This window comes from Musa acuminata, chromosome BXJ2-3 (assembly GCF_036884655.1).
Source record: "Musa acuminata AAA Group cultivar baxijiao chromosome BXJ2-3, Cavendish_Baxijiao_AAA, whole genome shotgun sequence".
In the NCBI taxonomy this organism is placed as follows: Eukaryota; Viridiplantae; Streptophyta; class Magnoliopsida; order Zingiberales; family Musaceae; genus Musa; species Musa acuminata.
This window is the reverse complement of record NC_088340.1, coordinates 31,343,426-31,365,600: the sequence shown is the minus strand read 5'-3', so window position 1 is coordinate 31,365,600 and position 22,175 is coordinate 31,343,426. Positions and strand designations below refer to the sequence as shown.

Genomic DNA, 22,175 nt, shown 5'->3' with positions numbered 1-22,175 from the left:
CACACTCCACTTAAGTAGTTTTGCTAGTTTTTGTGCTGAGTGCTTATTTATTCTCGAGAACAAATCATGCATTATTTTTGCCCATGTTGGACAACAATGCTGGTTTTGCCACACTGCATTATTTTTGCCCATGTTGTACAACAATGCTGGTTTTGCCACACTATTCTACCATGGCAATTTGATGCTTGTTTTACTTGCTTTGATGCCATTCTATCATATCCTTCACTGGGATTGTCTAAGGTGTGTGACACTCAAACAATATGTATCTGGAATGGTCAATCGAAATCTTAACCTTGTGCGATCCATAAAGGACATGCATAACAAAGAAAAGGTCAGAAAGACAAATGAGAGTACTTTTTTATCATCACACATGAAAAGAATAAGAAAATCAGGATCCAAAGCAACATAAAGCAATTAGCTTTTATTAGGCTCAAAAGTGATTCGAATACGAGCTGAATGTAGCTAAAAAAGGATTCGAATAATATGGAGTAGTGCACATAAAGGGGGCTTATATACCTAAAGCTTCATCCTCCCTAGCGCCACCCAGGAGGTTTTAAGGTTATGAGATAGTTGATGTTTCATATTGATAGGCTGCAAACTATAAAATAAGCTAGTGGCACGTGAGATCGATATTATTTTGGGTCATTTTCCCCATCGCTCGGTGTCATATAACTAAAAATATTTTTTAAATTTTACATGATGAAAATATGAAATAAAAACTCTGACAATAAATAAAATGAGGCTGACAATAATGTTTTATACCCAGTACAATATACTCTTTAGAAAATATAAAAAAAGGAGAAAATAGTAGAAAATAAGAACTAAAAACTATTATGGACAAGCATCAAACACTTTGTTTGTATTGCTCTACTGATAGCTTGCTTTGACTTCTCATCATGATGGCTAGGAGCACCCCGTCAATGGAGATCCCCTTGATGTTGATAACATAGAAGGGTTTGAGGCATAGGTCGAGGACGAGGACGGTTTCGAGTGGGTGCCCTCCAAGAAATGATGATTGTTGTCACTGATAGAGTATGAAATGTAATTACATAGTATGCTTGAGATAGTGAACTTGATGACTATTTATACATATTAGCAAAGAGGATTTTCCTGCTCAGAGATTTTCTCGTGCAGTTGAGAAAATCTTATATGCGATCATGCCCTCACAAGATTAAGCTTCTATTAAGGATGTCAATCTTGGACCGATGCAATGAAAATAATTTGCAGGCAAGAGGCTTTGTGAGTGAGTCTGCTAGTTGATTAGCTGTATACATGTGAGCAATACGTAGTTGATATTTGACAACATGATCTCGTACAAAGTGAAAGTCGATGGTAATGTATTTCATGTGGGAGTGGAACATTGGATTGACACATAAGTAGGTAGCTCCAAAATTATCACAATATATTTTATGAGTAACGGTAGAGCTGAGGTTGAGTTCCTTGAGCATATTTATGATTCAATTGAGTTCAGTAACGATAGTGGCGATGACATGGTATTTAGCTTCAGACTGTGCAATTACCTTTTATTTTTTAGAACTCCAACTGATTTGAGTAGCGCCAAGGAAAATAATATACCTTGACATGGATGTTCTATTATCAAAGTTTCATACCCAATCAGCATCAACAAAGGTATAGAGATGAAGTGGAGCATTTTTGCGAAGGAAAAGACCATGATTGAGGGTCCTTTTAAGATACTGCAAAATACATTTGATAGTAGACCAATGCGTAGTAGATGGTCAATGCATGAATTATGATAATTTATTGACTACAAATGAGATGTCTGGATAGGTGAGAACCAAGTACTATAAGGAGCTAAGTACTTGTCAGTTTTGAGTGAAGTTTGTAATAGGGCTTCCATCACATAACTTGAGTGATTCACTAGTAGAGAGGAGAGTTGTAACCGTTTTTGCATCCTACATATTTGTCTTTGATAATAAATCTTGAATATACTTTCTTTGTGATAGGAAGAGACCTGAAGATGTAAATGTTGCTTCCACTCTCAGAAAGTAGCTCAAGGTTCCTAAATCTTTCAAGGAGAATTAATTAGTCAAATGCTTTAGGAATGTCCGAGTCTCCACGGGATCATTGCCCATGATAATAATACCATCCACCTATACCAAAAGATATATTGTGCTTTCATTTTGTTATCATAGGAATAACGAAGTTTCAGATTTGGAATTGATGAAGTCAATTAATGTCAAAAATGAGCCAAGTTCAGTATACCAAGCTCTTGGAGCTTGACGAAGTCCATAAATAGTTTTTTGTAGTTTACAAACATACCTCAGATACTTAGAATGAACGAAACCAAGAGGTTATTGCATAAAGACATCTTTAGTCAATGACCCCTATAAAAAGATATTGTTAACATCCAGTTGTCATAGGTACCAGCCTTTTGAAATGACCAAACTTAAGATAAGTCGGATTATTATGAGTTTAACAACGAGACTAAATGTCTCTGTAAAATCGACACCAAGTCATTGATAAAACCCTTTGGTGATGAGATATGCTTTATATCGGGCAACGGATCCGTTTGGGTTTCAGTTAATTCGAAAGACCCATTTACACCCAATGATATTTTGCGTGTGATGAAAGGGTACTAGGGTCCTTATAGAGTTATGGATGAGAGCATCATATTCTTAGCACATGACTTTACGCTAGTGAAGAGATTTTTTAGCTTGAGTAATTGTAGTAGGTTCACTAGCCTTAGGGAAGGAGTTTGTTGTAGCATGTGGGTGGAGTATGTGAAGGTGACTTGAGGTGTTGTGTACCACAAGCTGAGAGGAAGGATGTGCTAGCTTAATATTCACCTCTGCCATTAGAGTAAACTGTTCTAATGTAAGACTAAAAGAAATTCTCGACCAACTTTCTAAAGTTGGTAAAGATTGTTGAAACATCAGATTTATTATGGAGAGGATAGAATCATGTGTACTTAGTGAAATAGTCTACAAAAATGACATAAAATCTGAACTTGTAAAAAAAAAAAAGGATTGGGGCAGAGCTTCAAACGTCTGTATAAATAAATTCAAATGGTTTAGAGCAAGATATAGATGATGTTCCAAAAGGTAGTCTATGACTTTTATTGCTAAGACAAGCATGATAATGAGAGATAGTGCTACTAGTTTTAAAAGTAGGAAGAGAATAATAAAAAAACAATTTTTATTAGATAAAGGGTGAGGGGTGACTAAGACGACAATGCCACACATCAATTAAAGCTGCAACTAAAGAATAAACAGTAAGCTGGGTAATTTGTGAAGTTGATGGTCACTCATAAATATTATCTTTATTCAGGCCTTGGACTAAAGATGCCCCCTTGCTCAAATCATTAACAAGAAAAGAATCAGGAAAGAATTCAATCAAGACATTATTTTGTGTATAGAATTGAGAAACGAAAATAAGGTTTTGTTTAATGTGAGATACACACAAAACATCATCGAGTATAATAGTTGTGTTAAGTGAATTAAGCATTGTGGAACCCATATAAGTAATGAGAATTCTTTTACCGTCACCGATGATGATATCTTCATTTCCGTTATAATTGTTGTGGATGAACAAGTTCTGAAAATCATAGGTGACCTGATGAGAGGTGCCAAAGTCCATAATCCAATTAGGTTGGCAAGTAGTTGGAGTAGTCATTAGATTCGTCTAAGGACACTATGATGGAGCATGAAGTTTAGGTCGAGATCAACAAACTTTCGTAGAGTGTTCAACTTTGTCACATAGCAGGCAAACAACTCTTTGTTGGCTAGTAAGGTGGGACTCCAGGATTGATGATTATGAAAGTTACCACCTTAATAGTGATGATTGAAGTGTTGATGATGTGAATGAGGGGGGTTTGGTTTAAGACCCATAAGGTTACGAGGCAGCATAGCCAAACCTTTGTTGATGTACTTATTGTACTAGTTGCTCTTTCTCTTGGATTTTTGATTGACCTGAGCTGTGATAGTTGGTCCGGACAACCTGTCATCGTGCTTCAAATACGTCTCATAGTCAGTCAACTTGTTATAGAGCTCTTCAAATGATATTTGTGAGTCGCATGCCCGAATTGCTACTGTCAATTCTTTGTACTCGCTTCCTAGGTCATTAAGGGTATAAAATATGACTTCTTCATCATTGAGGGAATGACCTATCAAAGCCATGTCATTGATGATAACTTTGATATTTTGTAGATAGTCAACAATAGTACTTCTCTCTTGTTTTGTTGTCATCAGATTGGATAGAAGTCCGAGCATGCGAGTACGAGAGCGATTTGCCAAGACGATTTGCAACTTGTACCATGCTTCTGCGGTAGTCGTACATGAAGATATTAGTGGGGCAACGAACCCTGCGACTAAGGCTTGAATAGTTTAGAGGATGAGACGATCTTAACGTAACCATAGTTTGTGGTTTAAATTTGGTACTGAACTTGGTTCTCTTGGGATATTGACTATTGCAGGTGGACATTGAAAAGAGCCATTGATGTAGCCTAGGAGATTATATCCAAATAGAAGATTAAAAAATTATGTACGCTAAGATGTATAGTTATCGTCTTTGGATAATTTGAAGGGAATGAGTACTGCAACATTGATGGTGATAAGACCTATAGATTGAGAAGTGCTGTGGTCGTCAACTGTATGAGAGGTGGAAGAGAGCTACGACGATGAGCAATGCTTCTTCCGAAGGTTCAGTTGCTGCAGCAGCCGACAACACAAAGTTGCTACAGTTTTATAGATCGTGGATTGCAATACTGTTTACAGTGCTGGAGATAGTTGTAGCAGTGTTTGTAGTGTTAGAGAGAGTCACAGTATTTTTTGCGGAGAAAGCTACAGCAACGTTGGGGAGAGCTACAGCAACATTGGAGAGAGCTGCAGCGATGCTAGAGAGAGCTACAATAATGTTTGCAGGTCTGCAGTGTTGGAGAGAGCTACAGCAATGCTGGAGAGAGCTGCAACATTGTTTGCAGTGCTGTAGAGAGTTGCAACGCAGAACTCCGCTGGAGGGCAACGCGGGTGGTTCACCGGCGAGGAAGAATTGTTGCTCCTTGCTTCGCAACGATGACAATGATGGGCAACAAGGAGATTAAGAGTTCGTGGCATTCAAGAGGGCTCGATATACTATCGAGAGGCTGGACAGCGAAGGAGAAGATGTCGTCAGCGATGACCTGAAGGAGCAGGTCTGTTCTGTTGCGAGCGGTGCTTGTCACAGCGATCGGGATGGGATGAGTCACTCCGCTGCAGTGTTGGGTAGGGAACCGTTGCTACTCCGCTGTAGTATAGTTCTCAGGGAATGATTCCAGGAGTAGCTCATCTTCTTTGCACCAGATATCTGGGATGCTACACTCATTCGTCTCATAAGGGATGATAGCAGCGTTGTTCCTTACTTATCTTTGCTCCGAGGGAGAAGAGGAGAAGAGAGGAGTCTTCGACATTGGAAGTATTCGGTCGCAGTCTGCCACAACGATCACTGCAATCTGTGAGAGATCTGCAGTTCTTACCATGAGGAGGGTAGAGGGTATTAAGGCAGGTCTGTGAGAGATCTACAGTTCTTGCAAATCTGCAGTTCTTATCGTAGATTTGTGAGAGATTGACTAGAGGAGGAGGCTAACTTCGGTTAGCAGTCGGCTCCAGTGAGTGGCAGGGAGGTGGTTTGCTATTGCTGGCGAGGATAATGACATGGATGGAGCAACATAAGATGGCGCCGAGTAGAGAAGAAGAGGGGTTCGTCGGCAGATTAGGTGGTTGGTGGAAAAATGAAGCAGCAGAAAGCCTTCTCCTCTATCGTCGGAAGAGGAGAAGCAACAATGCGGATGAGGGAAGAAGCATCGGTGTTTGCAGCAGTAGAGGCACCAACGCAAAGTGGCAGCGGGAGAAGACAAACACCGTTCGCCAAGGAAAAAGGAGAGAGGGTTCTCGGCGTCGAGCACTTTCGCCGACGAGGTTGGCCTAGGAAGGTGACGAGGTTGGTGAGGAGTTAGACAACGAGAAAAGAGCTTGTTCTAAGTAAACTGCTTTGATACCATGATTGAATATGAAATGTAATTACAAAGTATGCTTTAGATAATGAACTTGATGACTATTTATACATATTAGTAGAGAGAATTTTTCTTAATTGCTCAGATATTTTCTCTGAAGAAATCTTATTTACAATTAGTCACATCCCATATACTCATTGAGATGGCCAGGAGTACCCCATTGATTGAGATCCTCTTGATATTGATGGTGTAGAAGGGCTTGAGGCGTAGGTTGAGGATGAGTATAGTTTGGGACCGGTGCTCCCAAAGAAACGATAATTGGGTGACAAGTTGAAATTGAAGATCGCTTGGGATTCACATATTATTCGTCGGATAAAATAATTATGACCAACTTGTTCGCGACCATATCCTATGTCATCGTACCCACAATCATATTAAATTAACTTCATACGTCTCAATTTTAATACTTCTATAAGAGAAATATTTATTATAATGATAGAACAACCAAGTATATTCGAGGATCCTATGAACCAACCACATAAGCCTTAATTCAATATAAAATTTAAAAAAATATATTTTACTCATATCATAAAATATTTATTTATATTAAACGATAATCAAGATCCGTTTGTACTAAACCATGGAAGATCTTCTCGATATTACCTGAGTTTCTTAAGCAGGATCCAACCAGATGAGACTGCTTCAAACATCACTAACATCTCTTACATCTCCTACGTCAGCACATTATCTGCATTGTGTGCGATGTAATCCAATTTGATGCAATTAAATCCACCAGAATACTCGAATACAGAAGCAGATTAAACTACTCCATGATTCAACGATGGGTCAACGGATGAAGGATACGATTCCAATGCTACGTCACCCACCCGTAGTCATAAATAAGCACATGGGCGGGCCACCGGCACGTAGCCAACGAGAAGCGCAGCGAAGTCGTGCACATGGGTTGGGCTCGGACGACGACGACGCATTAAACCATGCTTTTGGCTCCCGCTGCAATGTGGCGTTGATTTTGATTGCCAAGATGGTCGAGTTCGAGTGTGGTCCATTTGCCCTTCACGACTTGGTTCCAAGTTATCCAACGACTCAACGTGGTTACCAACCGCGACGCCACGAAGCGAGTCGGTGCTTCGCCCCATCTTCGTCAGTACACGCATCCGACGCCCCACCCCTTTCGGATTTCCAGTGCCGCGCCGCCCGCCATGGAGGTCGACCCACCGCTCGATCTCGCCCCCGTTCTCGAGGCGGCTTCGGAGTTCGCCTCTTACCCCGGTTCTTCCCCGTCTGCTCATATTCTATTCTCTTCCTTATCCCATTCCGCCGCTCGATCCTTAATCTTGGAATCGCTCGCAGGATTGCAGAACGATGCTTCGGCCAAGGAGTTCCTCGATCGCTTCCCCCTCCACACGCTCTTCAGGTTTATCCATCCCCCCTTCTCTCCTTTTCCTTCCCCTATTTGTTTACGGCTTGATGCGGGGTGTTTCCAGTTCTTTTATCGTTTCATTTGGGTGCTAGGGTTTCTCAGATAACATCGCACTCTTACTTACCCCTAAACATCACTCGATGTTTCTTTTCAAGTTTCTTTTCGCATTCCTTGAACAAAAATCTCTCGTCCGGAATAAAGAACACTTGAAATAATAGCAATTTGATGGCAAGCAAGTCATTGGAGCTAATGCAGTCAGTTGTGTTCTCCAGAGATTTGAATGGGTGGATCATATGGATTTGTTTGGAGAATATATCGTTTCCTTTGCTTGACTATTTTGTACTATACTATTTCTTTTCAGGTGTGGTCTCTGTTTGATGTTTCTTCGAGGGCAATTGAGTTCAGAGTGCTGTGTTTGTAATTTAAATTACAACTCCAACTAGTAGTAAATCTGAATAATTTTGGTTCTGTCAGCCGAGTCCTCTGTTAAGCAGTTTATCTTTGTCACGAGCTTGGTGTCAATCAGTATACATGCAATATGTGTTGTTCATTGCTTCCTTCAAGCAACCATGTGCAACTTGGACAGGATTGATAAAGGGGAATCGAGAGTTTTGACTTTGATCTGCCTTTTTATTTTTCTTGTCTTTGCAGTGTTTTACAAACCAAAGCAGATGTACCTGGAACTGAAGACACTATGGTTTCTTGTTTAGATAAAATATTCAGAACAAAATATGGCGCCTCTCTTCTTCTAGACTATGCCGTAAGTTCTAAATTATGTATTATCCAGTTGTAGTCGTGATATTTTGATAGCTTGTTTAACCTACTTATGAGGAACAGATTTTCTGTACATTCAAGACTTGAATGTACAGAAAATCTATTGATAAAAAGTAGCCTAGGTATATATGATGCTTGACATTATTTCAATACTATAAGATTCTGAAGAACTTTGATGATGTAAACAAACCAAGTTGTTAATGCTAATTGATATTTTGATTAATTTAAGATAATGTTACATAATGTCTGGTTTACAACAATATTACTCAAGAAAACTAAGAGGGTAGATTAACGAGAACATGTAGTTAAGAGAAAACTCTAGTCCTTGGTCTGACTTTGAGAGAACCAAGTTGTTAATGCTAATTGATATTTTTATTAATTTAAGATAATGCTACATAAATCTGGTTACAACAATATTACTCAAGAAAACTAAGAGGGTAGATTAACAAGAATGTGTAGTTTAGAGAAAACTCTAGTCTGTGGTCTGACTTTGGGAGAACCAAACAAACTTGGTGTTAGTAGATATAGTGAGAAACATTTGCGAAATTTTCTAGTGTTGTAGCTGAATCTTTTATGTTAGGCGACTTTTAATTAGTATATACAGGTGGGAGACCTTTTGGCTGAAGGTAATTCTTACAGAATTATCAAACAATCAAAATCATTTTCCTCGTTGGCTTTGTAGTGCAAAAATGGTCCACATGCAAGTTTATAGTTATCAATGTTGATTGCAGAGATTAATAATTTTTTCTTCCATTTGGAGGTGTTCTTGACATTTTCTATTTGATTCCTCCCTTTTATTCCTCTCTTCTCACCATTTCTTTTCTTCTCGTTTATGTTCCTAATTGAAAGACATTTAACTATTTTGTAAATTGTACTGGATTTAATTTAGCCTTGCTATAAATTTGGAAAAAGCCTTCTTATAAACAAAAATCTCTAGTTCTCATTTGTATGTGCATGTTTTAAAATGGCGCTTGGGCGAGGCGATGCCCAAATGCCTCGCACAGTTGCCGGGCGACAGTGAAGCGTTGCTTGGGCGCTCGCCTAACCCCAGGTGTCGGGCGCCTCGAGCGAGCGCCTGGTTGAACGTGAGCAATCAAACCAGATGGTTAACTCTAGTTCGGTTGAACAGTAACTTAGTTGGTTCAATTGAGCCAACTAAGCATAGAAAATAGTAACAAGAACCTAGGTACTTTGTGACCCTCCCCTTCTCCTCCCGTGTGACCCTCGACCCATAAACCTACGTAATTTGTCGCCCTGACTCACCTTTGGTCCCATCGCCACCTTCATGCGATTCGTTACCTCCGTCATCGATGCACAGGTCCGACGCTTCCTCTGTCGTCGACGAACGAGATCGAAGCTCCCACCGTTGTAGCTTTCGTGTGTAGTTCCCTTTGGCACCATTGCTTTTATGTGCAGCTTCGTTTGCCACCAAGGCATAGGACCGTAGCTTCCTCCGCCACCAACGGACAAATATGAAGCTTCCTCCGACCCCGACGTCGTTGTCCGCGGCTTCCGTCGCCATTCCTTCGTCCGTTGCTTCCTCCGTCATCGTCATCCTCTCCTTCCCCACATTGCACCGTTGGTGACTCATTTTCTCCCCCTCTACTATTATGACTACTGTTGGTAGTGGATTAAATACTATTAACAATGGATTGTTCATCGTTAACGGATATTAAAACTACTGTTAAGTGTTAACTACTAGTTTGTTTACTACTGTTTCCAAATAATAAACTAAAAACTGATATTAATCCTTAGAACTGTTGACCTATTTAGAATTTACTAATCCTTATTTAGCATTGCTAATTTCTATTTAGATTTGTTATTATTCTTTATTTAGCATTGTTAATCTCTATTTATTTAGAACTATTATTAGGGTTTTAGGATTAATGTCATGTGTACAAAGCAATACAGAAGATTCATCAAAAAATTCAATTTAATGTCGTATTTTTATTTATATAATTATATTTATCAATTGTATTATATTTTTTGTATTTTAATATTCTAGAGCGTCTCGTTTCGCTCGAGGAGGTGCCTAGGTGAGCGCCTAGCGCCTCGGACATTGTGAGACCTTGGCACCTAACGCTTTCAAAAACATTGATGTGACTGTAGTGTAGACTACAAGAATGATAACTAGTTCTTCCAACTTGATTTTTGCTTTTACTGGAAATTGGTTTTGTTGAAATCTTTCACAAACAGAACACCTGAACTAGTAAACCATAAATCACTTGGGCACTGTGTGATCGTCAGTTGGTAAGAAGCAGTAGCAAATAATAGCCACAGTATTTATTTGTAAAGCCTAAATCTTTGCTATTTTGTTCTACTTAGTTTAGCCTTGCGACCTGATTACATTTGGGGCCTAAGTAGCTCGAATTAAGTGCTCTCTTTCAATATCTTCTTTCTCATTGATGTTTAGCTCTTTTGTTGATACTACTTGGCCGTGCAACACCTGCTATCATGTGGAGCTTGATTTTAGAACACAAGAAGAAACTTCAATTGTAGGGAAACAATATGAATGACTTTTATGATACATATGATACAAGAACTCCTTAGAGAAATGGAATGAATGTTATTAGCAGTGTTCACAATTTTGTTAAATCATTTTTAGGTTATAAAGGTATAGCTTTATAATATCAGTGATATACGTTAATTATCTTTTTTCCTCTCTTTTTTTTCAGCCATTTATACAAGCAGGTCTACAGGCAAACTCTCAGGCTGTTAGACGCTTGGCATGCAAAGCTGTATGTGTTGCAAAGAATTTTCAGTTTATGTTGTTACTGAGTTTGACTAATCAATTCCATTCTTTCCTGTGCTTTGCCTAATTAGCCTCTAAGCGGGGGCATTTGATTTCAGTTTCCTTTTGTAATGTAGCAATTTGATGTGGCATGAAGGCATGTGATCATGAAAAGAGCCATGAAGAACTTTTTTCTTCATTTTTTGAAATTTTCATGTGAATGTTTGGCTGAGAAATTGGATCAAAGTAGGCATATTTTCATTCATAGAAGACAACAACAATTTTCCAGATGTTAAAACATTGACCTTCTGATGATTCATAAATTCAAGTTTGCTTTTGCACCTATTATCTTACAATGGAAGTTCTTGCACTGAGGTTGACATGCTGGTTGAGTTATAAATTGTGTACCAAATGTGCATCTAGATAGGGCTTAAATGCAGATTTTCTTGTTAATCTCATGGCACAGAGATTTTGCTGCTACAGCTTGCAGTTGCACAGTAGTGCTGTCTAGCCAACCCATTGGTACAAGAGGAACAAGGCGTGGTTTACATCTGTTGATATCATTAAACATCCTGTTGTGAATACTGCATCCTGGTTCAGTTTTGAATAAACCTCACCAAGTTATGGCCTGTACGCAGCCTCCTAAATCCCATGATACTGAGAATTTGCTTCTTCCGGTTGCAGCTCCTATGTAGCAACTGTTACAAGTAGGAAGAACATGATACATTTACCTTTGATGATATTATCTAACACTATTAGTTAATACCACATCCTTCAACTACTGCCTATATGACAAAGTATGAATGATGTCTCACTTCAGGAAACCATGTTGCGCTTCTGATAGCATAGATGATATAATGGGGAAGTTATGCAGATATTTCTTTATACTAGGCTTGATATTTGTTATAGTATTCTGTTTAATATCTTAACAGCTGTTATTCTAAGAGGCAAAATTATTACCAAATTGCAAGACTTGATTAATTTCTAACCTTGTCTCAGGTATCTTATCTTCTGGAGAACACTGGTGACAGGGTGGGTGCTCTCCAGATTATTGTTGCGTATAATGTTTATCCACTTCTGCTTAGCTGCTTAGTTGATGGGTACGCCGCAGATCACCTCGTCTCTGTTTGTTCCAGGCTGCTTTCATTCCTTTTGGTGAAATGGTGTTTCTTTTCATGGTTAAATAATTCCTTGAAATCTACAGAAATGAGTTGTCTTGTTACTAAGATTTGCTCTTACAACTGTCATCAGGAGCGATGGTCACAAACTATGAAGAAACATCAAACCTTTGATCATAATATTCAAACTTTTTTTTTTGTTGTACCACTGCGTATCCTTTTCGTCGCATTACTTTTCTCTTCTCCAATGTAACTTATTGGCATCTTAGACTTGAAGCATCATTTTTTTTATATGACATGAAGAAGAATGGAAGATGGCCACAAGGGTTCAAGTACCAGACCATACTATAGTCTATAGTATTCACTAGTCTGACCCTATAAACCATTACAACATGCAGAATGCCAACCAACTCAAAGAAATGCTTGCTTCTCCAGTCTATATCTTTGTTTATGATGCCATATTAACTGATTATGGATTGGTATTTAAATCTTTGGTTCTATAATCCAAGGAACTCCGTGTTTGATAACTGATTTTATATTGAAACAAGATGTTGTGTTGGGCTTGAAAGATGGGAAGGGGCTTGAAAGATGAAATAGTTATAATTGTAATTTCAGAAGAGGTTGTTGCATGTTTCAGCTTCTGTAACTTCAGCACAATACTTATTTTGCCCTATGCTCTGGTAATTCACATGGGTGAATTTCCATAACTATTTCTTGGTTAGTATTTTTCATACATTTACTTGCTGGTTATGCAATTGAATCTGTCACATTTAATTCATGCTGGTTGGCATGTATTTACCTAAGTCCTTCTATCGATATCATATCACACTTCCTTTTTAGTACATAATTTTGTAGTTTTTGTTAGCAATCATTTACATTGTGAGTGTGGGTGATCGTCTGTGAGACGGGGAGTAACGAAAAAGACAAAGAAGAAAACAGTCCAAAGTCTTGTTAATCAACAACAGCTGTGCAAGTAGATGCCAGACCTCTTCACTGAAGTTACACATGGAATAGCTCAATTTTATTCTATGGTCTTTTTTTTTCTTTATTGTAATACTTGGTTTGGTCCAACTATTGATTTGCCATTTCTATTGCAATAGTGACAAATTGCTGTCAACAAACACCTCTTTTCTTGTGCACAGTTCTTTGATGTGCCATTCTCCACCTTGTATTGTCGACATTTTCTCCAAAAGAAGTATTATTTTAAACTTTTTTTGATATATATTACCTTATCACAGTGATGAACAGACTTCAGCAGCTTCTCTTGAAGCAGTTAAAGATATTGCTCAATCCCCTGAAGGAATTGTAAGTCAAGCTGTTGCATAAATTTATTATGAGCAGTTTCATCGTACTTTTATTGATGGCAGCTTAATTTGATTATTCATCTTTTTCACATTGGTTTTTCTCAGAGCATCATTTTCCCAGGCCATGGTGAAGGACCTTTTCTAATAAAAAATATAGCCGTGCAATCCTCTTCACTGGTATTGTAGTCTTCTTTTTGATGGTTCCATGTCTCCAAGTTTCTTTTTCTGTTTTGATTGTTCCTGTTTCTTGGGGCCTATCAATTACTGTAGCTAACCTTACTCAAGCATATCATGCATGCATTTTTTTGTTTTTTGTTATTTTGAAAGGTTTGCCATACCGAAGCATACCGCCCGTACCATATGATTATCAGGGTGGTACTATACTGTAGCACTGATACAGTATGAAAAAAATTAAAATTGTTCGGTACACCCTGATGTATCACCCGGTACATCGGTACTGTACCGAGCAGGGGTCGAAACACTGGTACGGTACGGTACGACGAACCTTGATTTTGATGTTATGTAGAAGATACATATGAAGCCCACGACAATGTTGGTGCTAACCTGATAATCATCTCAGCTTGGGATGTGTTCATATGTTTCAAAACAGTTAATCTATTATTTTTCATTTTTTTGGGAAAATTTAGTTACCTTTCAGAATTTATGTGGCAGCTAATATTCTCATGTTGATCATTGATCTTACTTGTCCGAAAGAACCTGTGGTGGATCAACAACCTTATGCATATAAAGCAGCATGGTAGTCTAGCATGGAATCTGAGCTTGCTTCTCCCTTTGATGGGGAAGAGGATCTCCATTTCTTAAAAACAGAAAAAAGAAACTGAAGTTTGAGCTTCTGCTTTATTTTTCTTTGCAGACCTCTGCTTTCTTCTCTCAGCTGGGGTTATAATTTATTTAGTATTGAGAATTGCAAACCAATCTGAGCATGTAGTACCATCATTGTATAAGTAATGCTGGTTTTACAACTTACCTTATGACAAACGTTGGACGTGGTGCCACTTTTGATGCTTCAACTTCTTTGTGCAACTTGGTTGATTTAGCTATTAAATCATGATCCAACAGGAACTTGGAGATACTTGCAATAAGTCCTTGGTCCTTCTTTGTCAACTTGCTTGTTGTGCTCAATATACCTTAAAATTCTTACTATATATATTTTTTTCTTGTTTTCATTTTTCATGACGCATTGGCAATATTTTAAGGTTTTCATCCAAAGTATCAGTTCTTGTTGCATGTTTCAGGCCCGTATACGGATTTTAGCTCTTGTAGCAAAGTTATTCGCTCTTTCTAGCTCCCTTGCAACTGCAGTTTACAGCTCGAACCTGCTCAACTTGTTTGAGGTAGAAATTAACAATGGTCATGATATGTTGACAACTTTGAGTGCTTTGGAGCTTTTATATGAGGTAGGAACCATAAAATTTGCTGTTTTCCTTTTTAACTATTGAAAGTTGTTGACTTGTTAAAAATTGTGTTAGTTTCTGACTTTCTGCTACTTCTTGTCTCTTCATAATCTTTTTTCGTCATGAACATATTATCCCAGTCCATTTCTAATTGAATTGATTGGAAAAAACAAATATGTTCCAACTTTTCTTTTGCATCGGTAGATCATTAGCTGCTTGCCAACCTGTAACTAGATTGTGTTGTCTCAATTTGGTGCTTGACATGCCAATTTAGTACAACATTCACCAAAAATTAGGCTTTTAGTTTCGTTATCTTTGATGCAATTTTTTTCATTTTCGTTAATTTCCAATTATCTTCTTAGTTGATCCTATCCCGTGGATCCTGGTTCATATGGTCAGTTATGATCTTGTAAACCTAGCTATTAGCCATGGCTCAATAATTTGACAATTCCTGATCCAATGTGGCTGATTTGATTCAGGATCGACCAATTTTTATCCTCTATATACTGATTTGTCATCTTATCAGCAAATTTCAGTGGGAACTCATGAGAATAGGCTGATGTAGTTGATTTTAGCGGATCATTTACTATGGAGGAAGAACTGGAAGAACAAGAGAACGAGGAAGGCAAGGAAAAAGAAAAAAAAGAGGCCGTAAAGAGGGAGAAGGTGGGGAGGGGAGGGAGGAGGAAGCTAAAAATCTCTTTTATCATTGCATTATGTAATTTGGAGAAGGAGAAGAAGAGAAGGACGAGGAGAGGAGAGGAACAGACTAAGAAGCAGAGGAGAAATATCTGGGTGTGGCGAGTCGGATGGCAACCGCAGGAGGTATGAGCAGCCAGGGAAGGAAGTATCCTGCGAACTAGACCAGGCGGAAAGCCATGTTTCGTATTTTGGTTCTGTCTCTAACTGTTAAATATCGTCTGGTATTTCCTAGTCTGGGAAAAGTAAGAACCATATTGGGTATATACTGTGACCACACTTTACCCCTACGGCTTTGTTTTGTTTCCATTACTCTGTGAAATTTAGAGATTTGTTTATGACATATGTCGAATAGATAACTGTCTGTTTGTTGTTTTCTTATTTAAATATATGGAATTTATTATTTTTAATCTCCTGTTTTTATAGTTTTTACAAATTTTTAACCTCCTGATCCACACCCTTGGCTGATCCTAATCGTGATCTTGATCTTGCGAATATTGATGTTAGACGTGATGATTGGTGGTTAGCGATTAAATGCACATTCTTGTTAAGATTTAATAAGCTGAAATGACTTTTCCATATTCATACTTTCCCTAAGATTTTGGGGCAGATTCAAGTTATGTTATGATTTTCTAGAGTTTGGAAATCTTGAGAATCTCACAAATTGTTTGATTATATTGCCTTGAGTATTCAAGTTATCCTATCCTGATCCCAGGCCCTTGCTGATCCTAATTCTAACCCTGATCTTGCATACCTTACAATTTGTCAACGATGTGCGATTGCTGTTAGACATGATGATTGATTATCATGGGGTCAAAAGCACATTCTGATGCATAATTGAATTAACTGAAAGGATATTTTAACAATTATACTGAACCCTATTATTTTTGGCCAAATTCAAGTTATGCTATGATTTGTTGAGGTTTTGGAATATTTGAGAGCCTTAAAAATTGTTTGAATATGTTATGTTTTGTACTTGCATTGTTCTGAGACTTGTGTCTGAATTTTCTTTTCAAAGATTATATTGAACTTTTTGTTTCTCCGTAGTTAGTGGAATCTCCTCACAGCAGCATGTTCTTATTGAGAACGACCTTGCTTCAGAAATTAACTAGTATGGTCAGGTACGGCTTTAAATCTTATTAAGATTTTGGTGATTGCCACTTCCTTCTAATATTTAGTATTGCATCAGCAATTCATCAGTTGATTCAGTGTTACGATCAAGAGCAGCTTTGATTAGTGGAAGGATTCTTTCCTCATCCGATGCCTATACAGCTGTTGACATATCAAGTAAGAGTACCCGTTTGTATACCATAAAACCCACGCTCCGAAATTCTCTTATTTGTTTCTACTCTTTCAGGGTATGCCACATTAATATCTGTACAGTTTTTTTAATTTCTTGTTATTTGTTAAGCCCATCATTTGTCTCAAGGAAAACCCTATTAAGCTCGATGACTTTCATGTGGCCCATGAAGTTAAAATCTTATATTTTAAGTCTACTAATCTTGTTCCTGAACTTGGATTTCAGGTGTCACGGCACTGCTTGCGGCCATTGATGAAAGGCTGAAGGTTCTTGGTGGTCAGAATACAGATGAATATGAGAGTGCACTGGAAGCATTAGGTCTAATTGGAGCAAGTAAGTGCATGTTTCAAGTATTTCAGAAATGCTTTTGATGTTCCTAACTACTTCCTCATATAATATTTTGTTTTACAATAAGCTGTTTCTTTCTTGAGTTGGTTGGGCCTACTTTGGTCTAATATTGGGGAAAAAGAAAAAGCTTAGAGCTGGTGATATAAATGTGCCATGATGTTTGCTGTGCTGAGTTGTACAGTTGGCATGGGTTAGCATAATTCATGTTAGAATGGTAGTAGCGTAGTAGCGCCTGTGGTGCTGAGCCATGCAAATGGTCTTGACCTAGGGTTAGGTCAACTTGTGGCGTGTGCTGGCTTGCAGAAAAGCGTTGACTGGCATGGCACAGTCTTGCCATGCTGGAAAGGAATCAACATGCCCTAGTGAAGCAGCAACCCTTGATTATGTCCGCCTTACAATCTGTGTGGAACTTGGAACTGTTGCTCTTTCAGTTGGTTGAGCATCTTTAGATGACCATTCAGCAATATTTGGAACTGTGTTAATTAGAAGTGTTTTGTTTTGCATCAAGTTTTCTATTATTTACTCCCATTTTATATATTTGGACCAATCCAAGGTGTGTTAGAAATTGATGATTGATCTTTGAATGATTATAAGTTAGATGTTTGATTGCGGTATCAGTTTATTGACGTTATTAAGATCATGTTCGTACTTTGGCTTCAATTTGTAGGCAGATTGGCATTCTTATGTTATTGTCAACACTATGATTATCACTTCATGCCATTGAGATTTTTGTGTTGGTATGGTATGCACTGAGGACATGCATACTGTCTTCATTGTTTCTATTGTCAAGACTTGAAACGAGATACCCAGAAGTGTGGGAACCTGGACATCGATGAAGTTCATCTCATGTTCAACTACAATTATGCCATGTATGTCAAGTTGTAGGGTTGTGAGTTGTGAGCATGGTTAGAATATCATTGTGATATTACTGTGACTGTGAATTGTAATTTTAGCAACTTGGATGTGTGATATTTCTTGATTTGTGGAAATGCATGTTTAAAGTTGGAGCCGTGAATTACCATATATGATGTTCTCTAGGAACTAATAGTATTAGGCCTAAACCTTCTGTGCTCTGTTTTGTGTTTTCAATATAATTCCTTAGTAAATCACAAAGTACTGTTAACATTTTAAAAGGATATTTTGCTTGTTTGATTATGTAAGTTTATGTAGGGTGCAAAAATAGTCGGAAAAAAATGGTGGAACATTTCTCATCATACAGAATTCTTTTTTGTGTTTTTCGTGCTCATGACTTTAAATTCTTTTGATTTTTTAATGAATCAAGAAGGATATGAGCCTGATTGTGTTGATTTTGAAGGTAATCTTATGTGTTCATATTGATATTTCTAGTAAGCCAAGGAGCAACTCTGTTACTTTCAAGTTCGCCTGTTGCAAGACATGTCATAGAATCTGCCTTCGATCGCCATAGTAGAGGCAAACAGTTGGTAATAAAGCAAGTTTCCCCCAAACTTGTGCACGCATCTCTCCTCTGATGTTGTTGTCTTCTTCCTTTCATATTGCATTATCTGCCATTCATTGTGTTGTAATTAAGTTTTTATGATTCTTTTGTTGTTATCTTCAACTTTGTATTTTTAAAAACAATGTGATTTAGAATTTGAGACTATGATTCTGATCATAATGTTATGATCAAAATTACTTTTTTAGCCGTCGTTGCTAATTTTTTTTAGGCATCTTTGATGTGAACTTTTGGTTTGGTTTATCCAGATTTCAACTGAGTGATTTGTTTTATCTTGTATTCATTACAGTCAATAATCTTCTTAACAGAACAATTTGAACAGACAATCAGGAAAAAGTGGTTTTTCAGATGTCTTGACTGCTGCCTTTTTTTTTTGGTTGTTTCGAGGGGGACCTTACCTTAATGAGAATATAATATATATTGTCTTTTTTTTTTTTGTAGCTAGAACTCCATTAATGATCACTTTCACAGCCAGAACCATGTGTTTCTTATCCAGAGTCTGGCCAGAGATATCTGTAAACACACAGATGATATGAATGGATACCAAATTGCAATGCATCACCTAGTAATTCTTTACTTTTTTGCTTGAGGACACACAGTGATGTTTCTTCATTAGTGCAATGTAGCACTAATGGTAGTTAGTGCAAGGTGCATTCACATATCAAGCTAATGGTAGTTACTTGGTCAGTTGGGTTTGACATGCTTCTTTTTATGTTTTTGTTTTTGATGGGGTCCTGGTCATAATATATATTGTAATTATAGATTATGTTAAGAATGTAGTCTATTTGGTTTTAGTTTTGTTAATCGACTTTACATTTAGGAAGATTTGCATTTCTTTTCTTTTTTTCCTGAATAGTGATATTGAAGTTTATTGAATTGGTGCCAATCTTATTATTAGATGTATTAAATATTAATATCTATTTTTCTTTGTATTTTTCAATCATCATGCTAGTTGTAGGGAGGTGGTCTTGTCTTTATAACGTTGTGTGTTTGTTGGTCAGGCTGGTTTGCATGCCCTTGCTAGTATTTGTGGAGTTGACCGACCAGAAGATAAAATGTTACTTGACAGTAAGGCAGAGGAAAACCTTAGGCGCCTAATTTATACAGCAGCTGCCAACACTTCGAAGCTGAACCCATCAGTTAGTTCCTTTCTTTAAGTTTCTAGTGAATTTTATGCCTGCTCTATTCTTTCCTCTGCCTGAGAGAAGGTTTACTTTTGGACATGGATTGCTTTTGCATCGTGGATATCCATTGGTCACTGAATGCACTAGGATGCATGGTTTACTGCAGATTCTTTCAATATTTCTAGTGAATTTGCATTTTCGAATATAATAAAAATTTTCAGTTGGGTTGACAGGGTCTAATTCTCTCCATACTACGACAGGAACCAGAAATAAGACTGGCTGTAAGTATTTTTTGACAATCTTAAAAAAAAAAGATGCTGCAGCCTCTCAATTGAAAACTAAAGCAGCAGTCAGATTATTTGTGGTGCTGATGTGGCCTTCTATAATTTATGTGGTTAATGAATATTTTGTATTGTCAGTGTTCCTGTCATATTTCGCTAGCTAATATTATGATGTTAACAGTATTATCATGTTGGTAGTTTATTACAGAAGTATTTTCACATGAAAATGTCAGCTTACTTGCAAATTACAGGGTTATAGATTGATTTCTGGTTTAGTGGTTCGGCCTTGGTGTTTGATGGAGATCTGTTTAAACCCGGAGATTATTACCATTGTGACAGATGCCAAGATCGAGACTGCAAAAACTGGTTTGTTTCTTTCAACTAAGGCTATAATCACCATCATCCTACTGTGTCTACATGCATATTATATAAGATCTGTTCCGATTTTAGTTCTCGAGGATAGTGAAGTTGTGTTAATAGTGCTTAGCTCCTTTTGGGCGATGTGTGCCGATGTGCAACACCTATAAGGACTGATTTGAAATTATCTGGCGAATCTGAGTGTTCAAAAGAAAACAAAGTGTCTAATCACTTAAAAGAAATACCCAGCCTACTTTGAACTCTTACATTATTTGTGACATTAGCAGAAGTAAACTTTGAAACAACTTAAGCTGGATTTGTTTGGACACAATGACTTTCTCATCCTTGAATCTTTCTGCATTTGTTAAAGTGGCCATTTCTGGTGTATTGTTCTCAATATATGATCATATATTCCAGGTATGGATGCCCGACATCATTGTTGCACGGTTATCAGTACTGCCCTATCCTCTTCGAATTTGCTTCAGGATGCTGCCGTTGCCAGAACAGCAGCAAAGGTATGTTCCTTTATTAGACATGTGAATCAATAAGCTTTAAGACCCAACCTTCTCATAAGATGTAATCACTAATCGACACACCACAATGAACAAGTGTTTTCGGTGTTTGTGTTACAGTTGCAGGAAGCTGTTAGAAGGGGTCCATACATCATCAAGGAGCACGTTGAAGCTCAGCCCGTCATAATGACCGCCGAAAGATTTTGAGTGGTCTCCAAAGATTCCAGAGTCCAAATATACCTAGTAAAGTGAAAGCTAGTCCTGATATGTCCCTTTGCTGATGCAGACACCACAGTGTTTGCTTCCATTTGTGGGCGTTATGCTAACACAGTTTGGGTTGATGGCTCTTTGTTTCAGTAGTTTCCCTCGTTGTTAGAGCGTTGATTTTTGAGAGCTTTGTCATCCAAGTTATTCAAACCCAAAACAAGTTTTCTTCGTGTTTTGACAGGACGAATATGATGCCCAATTTTTGGATTTCGCATCTCATCAAAATGTTTGGATTCCGCTGTGAATGGTAGGTCGATGGTCAAACGACATTGTGAATAGGGTTTGGATTCGTAAGAATATATAGTTTTTTTATTTTATTTTGGATAATAAAACTTAAGATCACTTTGTGTTTTCGTATTTTCTTTCTATGCAAACTTAGAGATGTATGTGTTTTTATAAAATAATTAAATCTTAATTTTCAGAGTTTTTTCCTTCCATAGGAAAGGTTTTTCGTATTTAAATTACTTATTCTCTAACCATAGTTACTCCAGGAATCTTAATAAATTCCTTTTTATTGAATCTTTTTACCCACTTGTACTTTTTTATGCAATATAATTCATATAAAATTTATTTTACCTCCCATATTTTTTATATTTGTTTTAGTATTCTAATTTTCTCTTCCTCCCTCATTTGAAGAGTAAATCACAAACTTTGATAAACAAATTTTCTCTTCCAAGAAAGGAAGAATACAAAATAAAAAGCAGTCAAAATTCCCAATTATCAAGTAATTATTTTGTTTCTTATTTCTAAAAAATCACTTGATGGAGTCTCCTCCTTTAGATGATGGATTCCAAATTTGTCATCCATTGATGGAGTCTCCTTCTTTAGATCTCTCAACCACGTAAGTCAATTCTTTCTGCATCAAGACAAATGGTTGGGATCAATAGGGGGTCGGTCCCCTGAACCAACCCATCGGTATTACAGCTGTGCCCAATCTCCATCTCCGGTTAGCTTAAACTAGTATTTCGCCTTCTGGGGCCCACCTGTCGGCTCCCGTAATGCTCGGTGAGGAGACCTCTATTCTCACCGGCACTCTTACGTATCCAAATCCCATCGTGTCAGTCGACGGACGGCCCCGATTCG

General features: G+C 37.7%; 1 protein-coding gene across 3 annotated transcripts; it reads left to right on the top strand.

The window, feature by feature from the left end:
* The first annotated feature begins 7,058 nt into the window (after positions 1–7,058).
* On the top strand, positions 7,059–21,306 carry LOC103978467 (uncharacterized). Of its 3 annotated transcripts, none has more exons than XM_018824038.2 (17): positions 7,059–7,237; positions 7,319–7,382; positions 8,040–8,148; positions 10,838–10,900; positions 11,893–11,993; positions 13,250–13,316; positions 13,421–13,492; positions 14,572–14,733; positions 16,477–16,550; positions 16,619–16,716; positions 16,955–17,062; positions 18,425–18,519; positions 19,553–19,690; positions 19,909–19,956; positions 20,190–20,322; positions 20,731–20,828; positions 20,946–21,218. In XM_018824038.2, exons 1-17 carry the CDS (start codon positions 7,168–7,170, stop codon positions 21,030–21,032), a joined length of 1,587 nt encoding a protein of 528 aa, XP_018679583.2. In that variant the 5' UTR covers positions 7,059–7,167; the 3' UTR covers positions 21,033–21,218. The 3 variants fall into 3 exon arrangements, with proteins under 3 accessions (XP_018679583.2, XP_018679584.2, XP_009392535.2); XM_018824039.2 differs by having other exon boundaries at positions 7,061–7,237; positions 20,216–20,322; positions 20,946–21,181; XM_009394260.3 differs by having other exon boundaries at positions 7,062–7,237; positions 20,208–20,322; positions 20,946–21,306.
* The last annotated feature ends 869 nt before the right edge of the window (positions 21,307–22,175 follow it).

What these genes read in the sequence shown, in the direction of transcription:
- LOC103978467 (XM_018824038.2), top strand. Translation starts at nt 7,168, where the DNA reads ATGGAGGTCGACCCACCGCTCGATCTCGCCCCCGTTCTCGAGGCGGCT. An exon ending in GGAGTTCGCCTCTTACCCCG is followed by an intron (nt 7,238 to 7,318) that starts GTTCTTCCCCGT and finishes AATCGCTCGCAG; the next exon opens with GATTGCAGAACGATGCTTCG. An exon ending in AACCAGAAATAAGACTGGCT is followed by an intron (nt 19,957 to 20,189) that starts GTAAGTATTTTT and finishes TGAAAATGTCAG; the next exon opens with CTTACTTGCAAATTACAGGG.